General features: G+C 38.3%; 1 protein-coding gene and 2 gene segments (V, D, J or C); all 3 read left to right on the forward strand.

Annotated features, from left to right (window-relative positions):
- The window catches only part of LOC122923233, a 306,484-nt gene extending 303,206 nt beyond the window's left edge, over positions 1–3,278 (forward strand). Inside the window, 3 exon segments of the C gene segment in view lie at positions 558–881; positions 1,376–1,699; positions 2,713–3,278. Coding sequence covers positions 558–881; positions 1,376–1,699; positions 2,713–3,101 — 1,037 coding nt within the window.
- The window catches only part of LOC122923246, a 386,426-nt gene that overhangs the window by 182,402 nt on the left and 184,979 nt on the right, over positions 1–19,045 (forward strand).
- Positions 1–19,045, forward strand: part of LOC122923226 — a 151,474-nt gene that overhangs the window by 34,944 nt on the left and 97,485 nt on the right. The gene's annotated exons all lie outside the window — the stretch shown is intronic.

The raw sequence follows: 19,045 nt of genomic DNA on the forward strand, positions 1-19,045 counted from the left end.
GGACAGACACTACGGTCGTGTGCTTGAGGCCTATACCTTATCTCTGTGTATCCTCCACTCCTGGATTTGGCTCACAATCACTGATTGAAATCACTGACCAAACACTGACTGTGTAAAATAGGCCTAACTGGGAGGAGAAGGGCAGAAACAGGGGCTTGTTATACTAGCAACAGTAGCATTCATAGAGCACCTATCACCATTGCTGATATATATATATATATATATATATATATATATATATACATATATATATAAAATATGTTTGTATAATATATAAGATCAAAATCATATTCTGGTCCTGTAACTAGCTGATTTCATAGACCTCAGATAAAGAAGAGTAAGCCCCTTTCCATTACAAGTTTTTATTTGGTCATATGATTTACGTCATTAACCAAATACTTGAAAATAAATGAAGTAATACTTCTGTTTTGTAAGGGTGCTGATGGCCATTATCTGAGCTTGTTTTGTGTAGAAGATATTTGTAAATGGCAAAGGAAAGTGTGATGGCATGAATAACTGCATTGCAAATGTACTGAATCTCTTCACTTCTGCCCCAGGACCAGGTCCAATTTCAAATCCAGTAGTGACCATGAATGCTCCTGTAAAAGAGGACCTTAATGCGAATGGCAAAGGTACAATCGTGTGTGTCATGGACGACTTTTTTCCCAAGGAAATCCAAGTGAAATGGTTCAAAAACCACGAGGAAACAACCCTCAACACCATGACAGGCAACCTCTTTCAAAAGAGCAATGGAAATTTTACGCTAAGCTCCTATATCACAGTATCTAAGAAGGAATGGGATGAAGACACCATATTCTCTTGTAATGTAGTACATTCTGGCATTTCTGAAACTAGGAATATGAGCAAATCCCAAACCTGTGGTAAGTTAAATTACGATTCATTATGCTCAAAGATCACACACCTTTAAGTTAGTATACAGATGTAGCAGAGTTAACACACAAACTCTTAACTCAAATTTCTTAACTCACCGCGTTATCTTGAGACAAAAGCCATTGAAAAGCAATCAAAGGTGTTTGCTTAACGACTTTAGTTTAGATAACACGTCTCATAAAGCATGTGTGTTAACTCTACTACATCTGTAGTAAACTAAAGTGCAGATTTATGAAATATATCATACCCCCAATCGTAAGATATCATACGCCCATAGCAACGAATCACAGAGCAGCTTTCATCTTTTTAAAGTCTCCAGGAGAAATAAAAGTTGCATGATGATTGGTTGCTCTGGGCAACAAGGACTTATTTTCTTTTAGACGGTTTGATAAATCTCCCTCTTATTTAAGGACATGTCAGGATTTTAACACTGCTAATGTAATCTTAAAATATGTCTTATGGTTAATATTCTTTATATCTGCAGAAGCACCACCTGTGCCCGGAGCTATCCAAGTTGCTGTTGAGCCTCCATCTTTTGAGACCATATTCTATAATAAAAAGGCACCACTCACCTGTATAATCTCCAATATGCAGAATACAGATGGATTAGACGTCTCCTGGTATGAACTGAGGTCTGAAGTCAAGCTTGAGACTGTACTTGATAACCCTGTCTTCCAAGGTAGTTCATATTCTATCAAGGCCATAGCATCAGTGTGTGCTGATGACTGGTATAGTAAGAAATTTGAATGCAGAGTGAAACATCCAGACCTTACATCCCCAAAGAATGTAATCCTGGCGAAAGATACAAGTAAGTTTTATGACTTAACGATCCTGCATTCCAAATGTACAATAGACATATCTGAATTCATTTTTTTTATGTGTATCTTAAGAGATAGATTCCTTGCACATGGCAATGTCACATAGACTCTGTATGGCAGCACATAAAGTCTCTGTGGCTCTGTATTACGCGGGCGCTCCGTGCGCTTCTGTATGGTTTCGCCCCATACTATATAAGGTGATAATGTAGAGCATGACATAAAAATCTCTTTGTGCTTCCCTATGGATCTATACAACTCAATTCCATAAAAAGACCTTATACTTGAAGCCTAAACATAAAAAAGTATTTATTTTTATTTTTATTTCACTAGTAGATTCCATATCCTTGAAGGTTTATATTGTCCACGAGGCATGTTCTAGTCTTTATAACTATATAATAAGTTTAACTGTATTAGTAATTACTACTATTTCCGTATAACTATAATTGTATATAATACTATGTATAGGTCACTACAGAGAGAAAGCAATGCATTGCACTAGAGGCATCCAATACATTTAGCAGTATTCATTGTCCCAATAACTGAGACATCCTATGTGTGCTTCTTCGGTCTTGATAGGGCCTGGAGAAGGCATTCAATTCATGATGAGGCGCAGGCCTTGCCACCAGCAAAATGCCTCCTTCAGCAGTCTGAAATCTACTTCAGCTTGCAGCAGGCATAGATTTCAGCCATCATTTATGCCAGTTTCTGGAGTAAATGATGATGGATGTACCCAGGTCAACAGCCCTGCCCATACAACACCCGCTCCCTTTTTGGAAACTGCTGAGAGCAGCGAAAAAAGCAAATTGTGTTGTTTTAAAAGTAGCAAAACTCAGTTTTGTGATGGTTTTATGCTGAAAGCAAGGTGTAGGAGATGATAAATCTCCCCCATACTATATTGTTAATTTGCGAGTCAGAAACAAATATTGGCAAGATCAGATTAAAGATATCAAAAATTCTAAGCCATTAATGATATAGACTAATAATGATTTCATTTTGCTTCCAGGCCAGACACCTCAGAAACCTACAGTTTATCTTTACGGACCGCACCAAGATGAACTAAATAATAAAGAATCTCTCACACTGACATGTGTTGGAAGGTCTTTCAATCCACCAGACTCATTTATCAAGTGGTCAAAGAATGATCAGGTTATAGAAAGATATGTTGTGACCACTAAACCTATGGAAGAGCCTTATTCTTCTGTCAATAAATCCTACTTCCAATATAGCACATTAACTCTACCAAGCATAGAGGACTGGAACAATGGAGACACTTTTACCTGTACGTTTGGTCATGAAGCATTACCACTTCAGGCCACCCAGAGAAGCGTTGACAAAACTACTGGTAAACCAACTTCCGTGAATGTGTCCCTCGTTATGTCTGATTCCTGTTAACAGTCCTTACAGAAAGACCTGCTATCTCTTCCTCTTGTGATTCCCTATGTCATGTGTGGAATGAGAAGGAGGAAGAAGTGTTATCTTGGTGTCTGTTAGTCTTTTTTTTGTACATTAACTTCATTGAACTTTGTCTGCATATTGAAAAGTAGAAATAAAAAAAATCTATAAAATGTTTGCTTTGTGTGTGGCGTGTGTGTAGCTGTATTTCTTGTGTAGCTCCATGTAGTCTATCACCTGACACCATTTGCATAAGCACTTCCATTCTTATGCAAGGTTTCTATAGGCTAATGTTAGTTTTTTGCCTAAATCATCGGTTGGAGCACCATATCTACGAACTAGGAACCATAATAGCATACTGTACACATACTGTACATCCATATAGGAGTTTTATAAGTAGACACCTAGATAATCTATATAGTATACACATAAAACAGACCTGGATGGAAAAGTTAAGGTGCAAAAAAAAAAGAAACTATAAACTTCTGAGATGGCAATTTAAAAGTCAATATAACTAACAGATTTTCAAGAAGTGTAATATAGTTTACCATAAAAATATAACTAAACCCAAAATCTATTTGAATTAAACTACAAAGTGTGAGTACTCCAGAAGTGTTCATTTCAAGCAAAACACGATCTAAGTAAGCTTTCTAGTCTGTGACTAAAACATTACCTACACATACTTTTTTAAAGAGTTTGAAAATACATTTTATATGGCTTACATATATAAATATAATAAATTAGCTATTCAATTAAATCAGAATATGATGGTAAAATATAAAACTTGAAGGCATCTAAATGTCATGTAAGATTTAGTCAGCCACCTGCATACATCTGATGGCATGTAAAGCACAGGAGTGTGGCCATCTAGCAGTCTTTATTCTTACTTAATAGCTGATAGTTTGATCATCAGTTGGAGGTGGGTCAGCACAGTCAATATATCATATAAATGTAGCAAGGAACACATACATAAAACTATGGTGGGATTTAACTAAGGTGTGGACAAGAGACATGGAATAGTATTAATATTTTATTCTGAATTAAATGGGTTGATCCAGTATGGTGGTTGGTTGCGCCCCTCATCTGATAAATATAGGCCATCTAGACTGACCCATATGTGTCACTAGAATTCTGGATGCTTATGCTGCCAGTAGCCATGCATCTCAGAAACGTGTCTACCTAATACATTTGGCACAACTTCACATCTTCTACTGAATTAATCCCATGTGCAAACGCTTATAAAGATGAGTATGCTGACTATTATGCTCACTTTGAATTGCACATTCTAAGAGGTCAATACTCAACTGACTGTGACAGATGATGATAAGGCCATATTGCCCAAAAATGTGGACAAAATTTAGGATAAACAGAAATCAATGTATCTACTGAACAAGCTTTGCTGCTGTGCACCTTATTGGCCCTAGGCCTGTATAATAGAAGCAAACCTCTGCAGCTCCTTTTTATATTTTAAGAAATTTGACTTGAGCTCCAGCTAACTGAATAGGGGTATAAACCAGTAGATTATATACCAAAAATTATACCCATGCTTATACCAACAAAAACCTTCATAAAGAAATATCGTAGAAAAATTATTGAGCACTAGTGTGAGGTGTTCATAATTTTATGAGATGTATATATCTAAAAATATACTGAAATAATAAATCTGTGACATGGTTACAAACAATGATATGGGCATGGGCATATGCATCCATGGCACCTATTAAATGTGGCCAAATATTAACCAGGTGATAGGTGAAACTGAGTTTATCTGCTGGACTTGGTTATAATGCAGGCCTTTTCACATCACAAATACATAGAAATAAAGTAAAAAAATATATATAATAGTAATAACTATGTTATTGCCTTGTTAGGAAAACACTTGAATATTTAACTCCACAATATATTATTGCAAGCAACCATGTTTTAGGATACCACCAACCATTGATTTTGACCCCAGCACTCTAAGGGTACGACCACATGGTATGGTCGTGTCGTGGTTACAATGCTGCCATGTTGCGGTCAAGTATCAGACCGCCATATGGCCTTAGGGGGTCTAGATAAGCTAATAAAGATTAAACTGCTTAGTCTGTCTGCATTGTTAATGGCCATGCAGTATAGAAGGTGCTCTGTGGCTATTAACAATACAGACTAAACAGTGCAGCCTAATTAGAGCCCACTGTAGCTGTACGGCCGCGCAGTACATGACCACAGTGCAGCCATGTCACAACTGCGACAAGACCACGCTGTGTGGTCATACCCTAAAACCTAGTATAAGGTCTTGAGATGTTAGGTATATGACTGACCAGTGTATGTGTATATGTACGTGCATGCATGTAATGTATGTTTACTGTCCAGATCAGTGAATGTCCCCCTATTCATTTTATATACTCATGTCTGGCAAATCTTGATGCACTAATTAGTGTTAATATTACTATTTTTTATCACATCCCAACAGCCCATATACTTTTCATAGAGGAAGATGATGATATTGATAACCTGTGGTCCACAGCCTCCACTTTCATAGTGCTTTTCCTTCTGAGTCTCTTCTACAGTGCTACTGTAACTGTTTTTAAGGTGCGAAATGCGAATTATAGAAACTGGATAGTAATAACGTCTTAGTATTTGTCATTGCATAAACTATACATAAAATAAAACATTGAAGTTCATAAAAGGGAATCTTACACTTGGACCTCCACCAGTCTATAGAGGAAGTGAGCTACAACACTGTATAGATTCTTCACACCTCAGGCTCCATTGATGGAAAATGGTTCTTAGGTGTTTGGTAATGGAAATCTGCTTGAAGTTTGGGCACTCTATACTTGGTGGAGATCCAAGTTCATGGACCATTATTTCTATATATTGAAATATGTATATGGTATGCCAAAAGATCATATTTGGATAGATGTTCCTATTTGCATAAACTATGTCATCAAAATGTGTCATCAGGAATTAAATAATGTTTTTATGTTAAGCATATTTTTTAATTTTTCTATGTCACTATAATGAAAAAAAAATTATATCATTTTCACATTGACCACTAGGTCTACAATATGTTAAGACTTTCTGTTGTTTGAGTGTAGCCACCTGGGCCATATTCACAAAAGACAAGAGGGGACTTCTATGGAAGAGTTTTCTAGGCATTCTTTGTGACCTTTGTAGAGGCCAGGAAGGAGTTGATAAGCTGTGACTTCACCTATTCTGAATAGTGGATCCTGTCTTATCTATATAGAGGTGTTACTTGTCATTGTAATTCGGCTTGTGATGATAATGATAATGGCTACTGAAAAGTTACCTGTACAGAACAGGAGATCATGACCAATTATTAAACCAAGTGGCCAGCGTGAAAACTGCAGGATTTTACACATTTTTTTAATACAGATAGTGACATTTTTTTTTTAACTCACCAAAGATTCTAAAAAATGTTTAATATAAAAACATGATTTAAACAGTAGGTCAATTTCTGATGACACATTACCTGTAAGCCACCTTAGTTACATCTTTCTGTGGAAAAAAAGTGTATCTAACTTCCCTGTTACTGCTCCGTATTAGAACAAAGTTTTATGCAAATCGAATTTGGATGTTTCATCCGAAGTCGATTCGCTCATCCCTAATTTTAATACATTTCATGAATTGTAAAATAAACAACTCAGACAACCCATTTAATACGGTCCATTGTTCAGGCAGCACGAAGCTCCGGCTAGGAACAGGACCTGGTGATGATTCACTTAACATTTTCTCACTTTAAAGTTCCTCCTCACCCCATGTCTACTTTGAGAAGTTTCAAAAGGAGTTGCGGACAAGCATGCATGCTGCCACTTCCTTCAGACTCTATGGAAGTAACAGAAACTATACTCTGCAGTTTTAGTAACTCTGAGGAGTTTTAAGGATAGGACCACATGCAATATCGTATCACGGTTGCGACACAGCTGCGCTTTGGTCAAGTACCAGGTGGCTGTACAAGTCGCAGTGGGCTCTAATTAAACTTATTAGGACTGCACTGCCTAGTCAGTCTGCTTTGTTAATGGTACTCGACTGCGACGTGGCCGTGTCACAACTTTTACAAGATCGTACCATGTGGCCATATCCTAAGTGGGTAGCAGGATGGATGCTTGACCACAGCTTCATTAAATCTCCTCATCAGTCTTCACCACAGTCATGTGGATAAAGCTTCATTCAGATGTCAGTGTTTTGGTCAGTGATTTCCATCAGTGATTGTGAGCCAAAACCAGGTGCGGCTCTAAACGCAGAAGAGGTGTAGATTATTCCCTTATACCTCATGTCTGCGGAGGCTCCAATCCTGATTTTGGCTCAAAATCACTGATGGAAATCACTGACCAAAACACTGACATCTGAATGAGGCTTAAGAAGGAACAAATGATCCCTGCCTTAGGGCTCGTTCATACTACCGTTGATGTCCCATTCCCGTATTGCAGACCCCATTTGCGGATCCGCAATACACGGGCACTGTTCCGCTGTCATTCTGCATTAAGGATGCGGACCCATTCATTTCAATGGGTCCGCAAATCCGGAGATGCGGAATAGAAGCACGGAACGGAACACTACGGAAGCACTACGGAGTGCTTTCTGGGGTTCCGTTCTGTGCCTCCACACGGCAAAAAGATAGAACATGCTGTATATTTTTACAGAACGGAGGGATCGTTGACCCATTCCAGTGAATGGGTCTGCGATCCCCATGTGCCTGCCCCACGGAAGGTGTCCGTGCATTGCGGACCGCAATTTGCTGTTCACAGCACGGGTACGGGACACTAATGGTCGTGTGAACGAGCCCTTAGTGAGAGATCAAATATTTATCACCTATCCTCTAGACTGGTAATAAATATGTTTGGAAGGACAACCTAAAGCAGGGATCAGCAAACTCCGTCACTCCAAGTGTTGAGAACCTACATCTCCCAGTATGCACACTTGCTTGGCTGTTCTCTGAATTCCCACAGAAGTAAAAGGAGCATGCTGGGAGCTGCAGTTTCACCTAGAACATATGAAATGACCTACTAACTACCTTATGTAAAATATGCAATATTCTCATTGCAATAGATAGAAACTGCTCACGGTTTGTCCATAACCCAAGCAGTGTTTATAGCGATTTTTTTATTTTTTACAGCATTGTGTTTAAAAAAAACAACTGTGTGAACTATGTTTTTTCTGCCATTTTTTACCTCTATAGAGAAGATATCAAAATACTGAGAAATAACACCAAAAAAAACCAAAAAGCTTCACCTTGCTGTTTAAAAAAAAAAAAACACCAGAGACCTCTCAAAAAACAACACAGTACAATACAGTAATTAACAAAAACGCCAATAGCAAAAAAAAAACTAAAAGAAATGCTTGTATGTGCTGGGTGTCCTATTTCCCATAGACATTCAGATAACATGTTGAGCTGGAGCAAAAAAAAAAAAAAAAAAAAAGCAACTAAAACCACAAAAATGCACAAAAACGCCATGAAAACTATTGGGGTCATTTATCGAACTGGTGTAAAGTAGAACTGGCTTAGTTACCCATAGCAACGAATCATATCCCGCCTTTCATTTTCCAAAGGAGATGTCAAAAATGAAAGGTGGAATCTGATTGGTTGCTATGGGCAACTAAGCCAGTTCTACCTTACACCAGTTTAATAAATGACCCCCTATGTGTGAACCCACCCTAAAATATCTTTAAGACGAGCGTGCTGATTGTAGTGAAAAGCCATTTCCTAGGGCAGAGGTCAGCAACCTTCGGCACCCTAGCTGTTGTGAAACTACAATTTCCAGCATGCTCCATTCATGTATATGAGAGTTCTGAGAAGAGTAGAGGAAGTATGCATGCTGGGAGTCATAGTTTCGCAACAGCTGGAGTGCCAGAGGTTGCCGACCACTGTTCTAGGGGGTAGTGTTCTCAAAGAAGATAGCCATTTTGCATCCAGCATTAGAGAAGTCTTTTAGAGAGGTTTCACTGCAGATAGACAGATGACAACTTACTGTATGCAGATTAAGGAGCAATTCTGTGTTACTCTGTAATATAATAGTACCTAACATTAACAGTATTATTTTTTCTTCTTTTCATCTGCAGGTAAAATAATACCGCTGGGACAGGCTTATGCTATGTTCCAGAAGAAGATCTTAGCTCTGTGCTGCAATACAATGTTACCCAGCATTTATCTGCTAAAGCTATGTAAATACTTTCCCCTCCAGGCCTGTGTGCTCACAGTATTGTTAATATTACTTATTACTGTATCGTTTGTAACAATATATGTGCAATAAAGATATTTTATGTTAACACAAAAACGGCATTGCTTCCATCTGTCCTTTCATATATGTGTAAATTCTTCTTTCTTAGAGCCTAAGTTATATTTCTATTCTCTAAACTAACCTTAAGCACTGCACTGGATGAAGGTTATAGTATAGTAGAAAGGTATATTTGTAACTTCTTGCTGATAAGAGTGTGTCTTAGTAATATTTGGGCTGCGAAAATCCCATATCAAAGTTAATGTTTTCTGAGTTTCTGGAAAGAAAAATTAGATCTGGATGCAATTAATGTTTTCTATGCATTTTCCCTTTAGGCTCTTGTTCGGTTTTCTATCGAAACATTTAAAAGTACAGAACATAACTATTTTCCATTTAGGGTCCATGCTTCTGAGAATAAATCTGCGAGCTAAAATACAAAGTTCTTTTGATGGCAAAACCTGTTTTAAGGTTACTTTCACATGGTCAGTATTTGGTCAGTATTTTGTATCAATATTTATAAGCTAAAAACATGAGTATGTCCAAAACGCCCACTTTCTCCATAGGTTCCACTCCTGGTTTTGATGTAAAAATATTTAAAGTGTCTTCATACCATTCTTCCTATACATGATAATAACCAGGAACAAGATATTCCAAAACTACATTATCCATAGAAAAAAAATATAGCCATAATGTTCCCTTAAAAATACCAATTTGTATGAAATATCCTTAAAGGGAACCTGTCACCGTGATTTTGTGTATAGAGCTGAGGACATGGGTTGCTAGATGGCCGCTAGCACATCCGCAATACCCAGTCCCCATAGCTCTGTGTGCTTTTATTGTGTAAAAAAAACTGATTTGATACATATGCAAATTAACCTGAGATGAGTCCTGTATGTGAGATGAGTCAGGGACAGGACTCATCTCAGGTTAATTTGCATATGTATCAAATCGTTTTTTTTACACAATAAAAGCACACAGAGCTATGGGGACTGGGTATTGCGGATGTGCTAGCGGCCCTCTAGCAACCCATGTCCTCAGCTCTATACACAAAATCCCGGTGACAGGTTCCCTTTAAAACCAACAATCGATACAAATGATACACCAGTGTATCCTAAGAGCGGACATACACATGCTTCACATATTACAATTTATGAGCACCCTGGGATGCTATAATCAGGAGTGGATTGGCCATAGACCTTACACGTAAATTTCCCGGTGGCCTACAAAATGGGGCCACTTTTAGTTTTTTTCCAGGGCCACTTTAAGTTCCCAGTCCGCCCCTGGCTATAATAACACATCTAACAGTGCTAAAAATATGTAAACTATGACTAGATTAGCAGACTGTGATGTCAACCATAACTCTGTTAGCAGCATGTAAATATTCCCAGATATAATAACATAGAAGAGTATAATATATAAAAGGCTCATGATCAATTTCAGTACCGCGTTTTGCGTAAGCTTCGTCAGGAGGTGACATCAGGAGGGGAAGAGGAGGAAATAAAGGTACCTCTAACAAATCCAATTGGTCCTATCTATCATATGTATAAAAGATAATGGAGTATCTTTTGGTTAATGCTGTGTCCAAATCCCTGCATGTTTCCTTCCGCGCATTGAGTAGCCATTGACAATGGGTGAAAGCGGATTTAGACACTGAGCTTGTGCCAAAAGATACACCATCATCTTTGATACGTATGATAGATTGGACCAATTTGATTAGTTAGAGGTACCTTTATTTCCTCCTCTTCCCCTCCTAAAGTCACCTCCTGACGAAGATTACGCAAAACGCGCGTTGAGGCGACCGGACATATAGCACCTCATCTAACGGTAAGCTACTTAAGGCATGGGAAGTCTAGTTCCTACTATATTCAGACAGTACACGGCTATCCTCGTCAGCAGTGATTGGAGGTTACAATAGTGTTATAACCTGTCTGCCTATATTATAGATGGCTTCCCTGCCTAATGTGTATTGTTACAGGCTCAGCTTGTGGAATATTACCCCTTAGATTGTGGACATTTCCTCTATTATTAATAGGAGTTACTTTTACATTTCTGGACTGTAATGAAATTGATCATGAGTATTTTATATATTATACTTTTCTATGTTATTATATCTGGGAATATTTACATGCTGCTAACAGAGTTATGGTTGACATCACATTCTGCTAATCTAGTCATAGTTAACATATTTTTAGCACTGTTAGATGTGTTATTATAGCCAGATGCTTATTGGGCCTTTGAATCTATACTCTTGTACAATGCTGTGGTAAGGATTCACTGAGGCTGCCCTAATCTCTGTACAGGCAATGGCTCCATAGCAAATTGCTACTCCTGCCTGTACCAGCACTGCTCTCTTAAGGCCTGGCAAAGATAGGTTATGTCAAGCTTTAGCAGAGCAGGCACAGGTAGAGGAGTGATATGCTATGGAGCTCCTGACCTCCGTTCACTCCACTCTAATAGCCTGCATATCACATCAATACAGGCTATTAACAGAGCAGAGCGAGCACAGGGCAGATGCTCCTCTGCCTGTGCTTGCTCTGCTAAAGCCTGACATAACCCCAATTGTGAATTTCCCCATGGTGGGACTGTTAAAGGATTTTCTTATCTATGTCGGTCTTTAGCAGAGCAGGGCTGGTACAGGCAGGGGCAATGATGTGCTATGAAGCCCTGGCCTGTACATTGCTCAGTGCAACCTCAGTGAATTAATATTCCCTTACACAGCAGTGTACAGGAGTACGGCTTGTAAACCACAATAGGCACCTGAAATTCAGGTTCCCATTTCACTAAGAAAAGTGAAAAAAATAATTAAAGCATATTACAAAAATTCATTTAGTCAAATTAATAGTAGGTTTTAATGCAGTGAATTTGTAAGGTTAGGTACAGTTGAAGAAAAATACTGACCGAAATACTGCCATATGAAAGTGGCAAAAAGGTGTGAATTCTGTACTTTTTAACCAATTTTGTTATATAGCTTTGAAGGCTATGTACACCTTCGGAGGCAATTTTTGTTTATGATGGCCTTTATTAAAAATATTGAGCCATTCTGTCACAAAGGGAAAACAGTTTTTTCTAACTGTGCAACTAGTCCTTTCACTTTGAGCCCGTCATTTAATAACAATTATCTCTAAACTACTGAGAGGTCAAAAACACTTATTTAATTCACATTCTTATCAGTAAGATAAGAGCTGAGCTATAATGAGTGTTTATAATGTCAGAGAGCAGAGATAAGGACCCCATCAGCTCACCAACCGACAGAAAAGACATACAATCTACAGGCAGCTACTACAGCATCTCAGCTCTATATGCAAAAGATGATTCCTTATTTTTAATAAAGACCCATTAAAAAAAAAGATTTTTATCTCAAAATAAATACAATGCAATAATAATAATAAAAAATGTGCCCAAAGGTGTACATAACCTTTATCACTTTTTTAACCAATGATCTTTTCAATATGAAAATATTTGATTTGTTTAGCAACAGTTATTACTGAACATGTAATGAACCTTTTCAGCAATTATTGTTGCAAAATATCTAAAAATGTTCAACAATGAAACTATGGCTAGCCTACCATTACATAGATTCTATTCAGATCTATATATCTGTATGGTTTCAGTCTAAGAATAGCCAATAGAATTATCCTGGCTCATCAGGGACGTTAGTTGCAGCGTGATGGCATGCATCTAAGCGCAGATGGCTATAGCCAGGTTAAATCTACAGGCAAAATGCATAGGAGAAAAAGCCTTCAGTGTGTAGGGTGCACTAGTGACGTTAAGGGTTAGGACCCAGTGTCAGATTAGGGGTTGTCCTTAATAGGGTGAGTCCTCTGCTTTTGTCTAGTTCAGGGTGTAGTAACTGCACACTACAAGGTATCTAAGGACCATTAGGATATCTCTGAAGTCTGAAGTAGATTGACCTTGGATCAGGCACTACCTATGGGCTTGATTTCAACGGGGTCACAAAAGATGCAGACAGATCAAAGCATCCATAAATCCAATCCATGGCCCTGCAAAAAAGATGTGCTATTGTCCATTTTGGGGGTCATTTATCAAACAGAAATACGCCTAAATTAGGAGTAATTCTGATGCAGATTGCGACACAAAGGTCATTTGCGCAGCAATCTGCGACTTCTCCCCGCTCACGGCAGGTCTAAAACAGTGGGCACGCCATGGGCAGGGAAGGGGACGGACTGGCAGGCCCGTCTCATTTGCCATTTTCTACACCTGTCATATATTCATAATAATCATATTGATTATATCATTGCTTGAAAACAATTGATAAGTAAATACTCAATACATTTTAATAATAGGAAAAAAGTTGAGGACTGAAATTCGTCACCACATTTACGTTTATACAACTGAAGTACAGAATTCTAAAATTAAAACATATCAAATAATAGTTTTGTTAAAAGAGCAATATCGTAAATCCATTTCTGTACATTATTCTAAAAAAAATACATAACAATATTGTGATAGCTCTTCAAATTTTTACAAGTGGGCAGTGATTGGTCAGTTCACAGCTATGCTAACTGGTTCCTTTGTTTTACTTTGCCAGAATTTGTAAATATATTTTTGAGGAAAATGGACGATCATTGACTGTATGACGCGATCTGTGTATTTTGAGTATAATTTTAATCTGTAGTCCAGTCTTTTGACTTTTTATGAGATTATAATTTTTCATTTCAGTCCCCATTTTTTATATCACATTATACCCCTTAACACCCAGCCTATTTTGGACTCTAGAGACCAAGCAATATTTTAGTTTTTGTCTTGTTTATTTCCAAGAGCCATACATTTTTTATTGTTCCATTGATAATGCTGTATGAAAGCTTTTATTTTTTTATTTTGTGGGGTGAATTGCGTTTTCCAGTGGTGCCAATTTGATTATTTTAATTTTTTTGTTACTTTTTTTTTTGGGGGGGGGGGGGGGGGAGATCATGCAAAAATCAACAATTCTGTCATTTTTCCCTAAACTTTAGTTTGCGGTATAAAATAATAAATTATTGTCACTTTATTTTTTGGGTTGGTACATATGTAAAAATAATTTTATGGGTTGGTACAAATGTGAACATACCAAAAATGTTTCCAGTGTGTTCGGAAAGTCTTTAGACGTTTTTACTTTTTTCATATTTTGTTATGCTCTAGCTTTGTGCAAAAAAAATACAAATAAATCAAGCTTCCCCTATTAATCTGAATACCGCTTGATGACAAAGTGAAAACAGAATTTTAGAAATCTCAGCAAAATTACTAAAAAGGAAAAGCGAAAATTTTGCATGGACATAAGTATTCATTCAGACCTTTTGCTATGACACTTGATATTTAGCTTTGGAGCCCTTCAATCTCTTTTGATCAACTTGATTGGACATGATCTGTGAAGACACACCCCTGTCTATATAAGGTCTCACAGATGACAATGCATATCACAGCAACAACCAAGCAATGAGTAGGAAGTGTGCAAAAAATTCTGCTGCACCAAAAGTTTCCAAGAGCACAGAGGCGTTCATAATTCTTAAAGGGAATCTGTCACCCCAATTTGGGGATATTATCTACAGTAATACATAAGTAGTACTGCAGATAAGGAGTCCAGATCACATTTTTTTGTTTTCCTTCTTCCCCCCAGTTACCCTGCTGTCAGCACTCAAAGCTGCACTAAAATACACAGTCTGGACTGGCTGTGCCATACTAACATAATAGAGAGGACTCATGCGCATGCACAGCAGTCCTGACAATTTACTGTATTTCAAAACAGTTCTGAATGCTGACAGTGAAGGAAAAGGGGGCAGTAAGATAATATAAAATAGTGATTTGGACTCCATATCTGCAGTATTACTCATGTATTACTGTAGATAATAGTCCAAAATTGGGGTGACAGATTCCCTTTAAATGGAAGAAGTTTTACACAGTGAGGACTCTACCTAGAGATGGCCACCCCGCCAAATTAAGTAATTGCAGGAAAAGGACCTTGGTAATAGAGGTGACAAATAACCCGATGGTCTTTCTGGCTTAGCTCCAAAGAGCACGTGTGCAAATGTTTACTTTCCAAAAAGACAATGGCCCTAAGCACACAGCCAAGACAGCACATAAGTCGCTAAGGGACAATTCAGTTACATAGTTAATACGGTTGAAAAAAGACCTAAGTCCATCAAGTTTAACCAGGGGATAGGTGGGGACGCGAATCCCAGAAGGAAGTGAGACTCAGATTCCTACACATTTTCATAAGCATTAAGGTAATTTACTTTTAACAATTCATCTAAACCCTTTTTTGAAACTGTCCACTGTTCCTGCTGTGACCACGTCCTGAGGAAGTCTATTCCACAGCTTCACCGTTCTTACAGTAAAAAAGTTTTGACACTTCTGGAGACTGAACTTTTTCTTCTCTAGTCGGAGGCAGTGCCCCCTTGTCTTTTGAAGGCATTTGACATGGAAAAGTTTTCACCATATTTTTTGTATGGCCCATTTATATATTTGGATAGGTTAATCATGTCCCCCCTTAGACGTCTTTACTGTAAGAACTGTGAATCTGTGGGATAGACTTCCTCAGGAACAGTGGACGGTTGAAAAAAGGGTTTAGATTAATTCTTAAAAGTAAACAACATTCATGCTTATGAAAATGTGTAGAAATCTGAGTCTCATTTCCTTCTGGGATTCGCGGCCCCACCTATCCCTTATTTGAACCGTATCAACTATGTAACTATGTAAAAAAAAGTGAAAGAGTGTGAAGACTTTCAAAATGCACTGTAGTTTGTTTTTACTTTTTGTGCTTTTACACAGTAAAATATATTATGGAACAAAAAGCAATTTTTGAGTGCTATATTCCAAAAGCCATAACTTAACATTTTTCCTTCTACATATTTTTGTGAGGAATTTTTTGCAAGATGCTTCGTAGTTTTTATTGGTACAATTTTGGGGTGCATATATTTTATGGAAATATTTTAAGAATTATTTTTGTGTGGGAGAGAATAGGAAGACAAAACAAAATTGTCATTTTTTTAAATTAACTCTATTCTACAGGGCATTAGGTTTGTGGTGGCACCCTATATGTTTTTTGGTTTGTTTGTTTGTTTTTTTACTGTTTTTAAGCAGTTAAATATTATTTCTGGATTTTTTCCCCCTAAGAGACTTGAAGCTTAGCTATCGTAATTTAATAGTTAGCATTCCAAAATATTTTAATCTGTCAGTGTAATACTGACAGGCAATCTATTAGGCCAGGCTTCTAGCATGACCTCTTAGGCCGATACAAATGGCACACTTAAGGGCCTTTGTTAGAAACCCAGTTACCATGGTAACACAATCGCAGGCAGTTGATGGGCAGAGATAAGTAGTCCTCTACCTCTGTTAAGCTCCATAGATGCTGTGGTTGCTATTGATGGACATATAAGGGTTTGAACTGTATAAGAGGTTTCTCTGTTTATGGCCATTACAGTAGAAGTACAGCTGTCAGTTTCATCTGGGCTCCTGCTGTTTATCCTCAGGGCCCAGCTCCTGTGGCCCTGTGATCTTCATGATTTACATCATAGTGTCTTAATGTATGGCAATCCATGATGTACAGGTATGTCATACTGTGTTAAGGGGTTAAAGTGACTCTTTAATCCAAAACTGAAATTTGACTTGCAGAGTTTTGATCCTCCAACTCCTTTTTCACTTAGACTAAAGGCGGGTTTACATGTCGCAATGTAACAGCCAATTGTCGGGAAGGAAGCGTTCCTTTCTGACAGTTGGCTGCTCGCTAAGTGAAGGAGACCTCTGCATTTACATGTAGCATTCTCTTCCACAGTATGAGAACGAGGGATCACTATATTTATTTATGAGGGCTTCAGTCCTCCAAGTGGCATGTCCAGCACCCGAAATCTGAGGAGATGAGGTTCACAGAAGGGCAAAGGCCCTGCTGCTCAATGCACTGAAGCCCTCACTTGCCTAATGAATAAAAGTTTTTTTCTCTCAGTAAAATTGCAAACGATTTTTATGAGACAGGAATCATTTTAATCAGCAGGATTAAGTGTTTTCTAAGTGTGAATGTGGGGTTTTATCAGAAACATGTTCTGAATAAATATCTGAATGATTTCTAAAACATATTTTATATATGTTCTTGATTTTTCTGGTCATCAAGGTGAATGTGTAACCTGTTTTTAATAAAGAAATCTGCTTATTTACATGACCCCTTTATTAAAGGAATTGTCCCATACTTTAATTACTGATATTGTACGTTTCTATTAGAAAAATAGCACAGAAGTGCCCCATTTCTTGCATTAGCAGTGCTCCCCATCTTTTATGTAGTAAACTGTGGAGACACTCCTGCTGCTGCCCTCGCTGCCTCTCTCCTATCCTATATAGCCCTAAAACTGGCAATAGATAGATAGATAGTTCCCTGCCTGCCTGCTATCTCAATAATTGTTCCTGTATAAGCCAGGAGCGATGTGTAAGAAGCGGACATCTACTGTTGATGAATTACTGTGAGTAAGGCTACTTTCACACTAGCGTTCATGGGTCCGTTCGTGAGCTCCGTTTGAAGGAGCTCACGAGCGGACCCAAACGCCTCCGTCCAGCCCTGATGCAGTCTGAATGGAGCGGATCCGCTCAGACTGCATCAGTCTGGCGGCGTTCAGCCTCCGCTCCGCTCGCCTCCGCACGGACAGGCGGACAGCTGAACGCTGCTTGCAGCGTTCAGCTGTCTGCCTGGCCGTGCGGAGGCGAGCGGATCCGTTCAGACTTACAATGTAAGTCAATGGGAACGGATCCGCTTGAAGATGTCACCCTATGGCTCAATCTTCAAGCGGATCCGTCCCCCATTGACTTTACATTGAAAGTCTGAACGGATCCGCTCAGGCTGCTTTCACACTTACAATTTTTTCTAAGTTATTAATGCAGACGGATCCGTACTGAACGGAGCCTCCGTCTGCATTAATATGATCGGATCCGTTCAGAACGGATCCGATCAAGCGCAAGTGTGAAAGTAGCCTAACCTGATGATAAGACGCACCTAGGTTTTAAAGGAGGAAAATAAGAAAAAATATTTTTCATCAGACCTCAGAACAGACCCTTGATCTTCATCAGACCCTCAATCATAATCAGATGAACCCCATATCAGACCCCCATACCAAACCTCAGGTCCCATATAAACCTCAGAGTAGACCCGCACAACAGATCTCAGATCAGACCCCTATATCAGATCAAACCCCCATGTCAGATGTCAGATCAGACCCCCATGTCAGACCTCAGATCAGACCTACATATCATATTAGCCATTTTATACCCATATTGGGTATAAAAGGATTATTATAAAATCTATGCATTTCCCAATTATGTTTTGTACATAGTAGCTTGCCTCTAAGCCGTATGTTCTTCCAAACTTGCTTAACTTGTCTTAGTACTGCAATCCACCAACTCCCTTAATTATCAATAAAATACCTTGTTTTCTCAACCCTGATTAAGTAAAGAGAAAAAGTTAAAAAATTCTCCTGAAGAACAGATGTAGTGCTTCTCAAATACCATCATCAGCAGGCCACAATGTATTACTGATGATGATGAAGGTAGCAAAGGTATGTAGTTTATTTTCCATACTTTTAGACAAATGGCTCAGATTTACTAAAAAAAAAAGTGATGCAAATTAGCACAATAGTGGTGCAATCTGGCCCTTCTAGGGTTTCTCTAGGATTTTTTTTACTCACTGGAAAAATGGCCGGGCTTAGCTGAAAGGGGAGTCGTTTTGAGTGAAAGGGACTGTGGCTTACGATG

Source organism: Bufo gargarizans, chromosome 1 (genome assembly GCF_014858855.1).
Source record: "Bufo gargarizans isolate SCDJY-AF-19 chromosome 1, ASM1485885v1, whole genome shotgun sequence".
In the NCBI taxonomy this organism is placed as follows: Eukaryota; Metazoa; Chordata; class Amphibia; order Anura; family Bufonidae; genus Bufo; species Bufo gargarizans.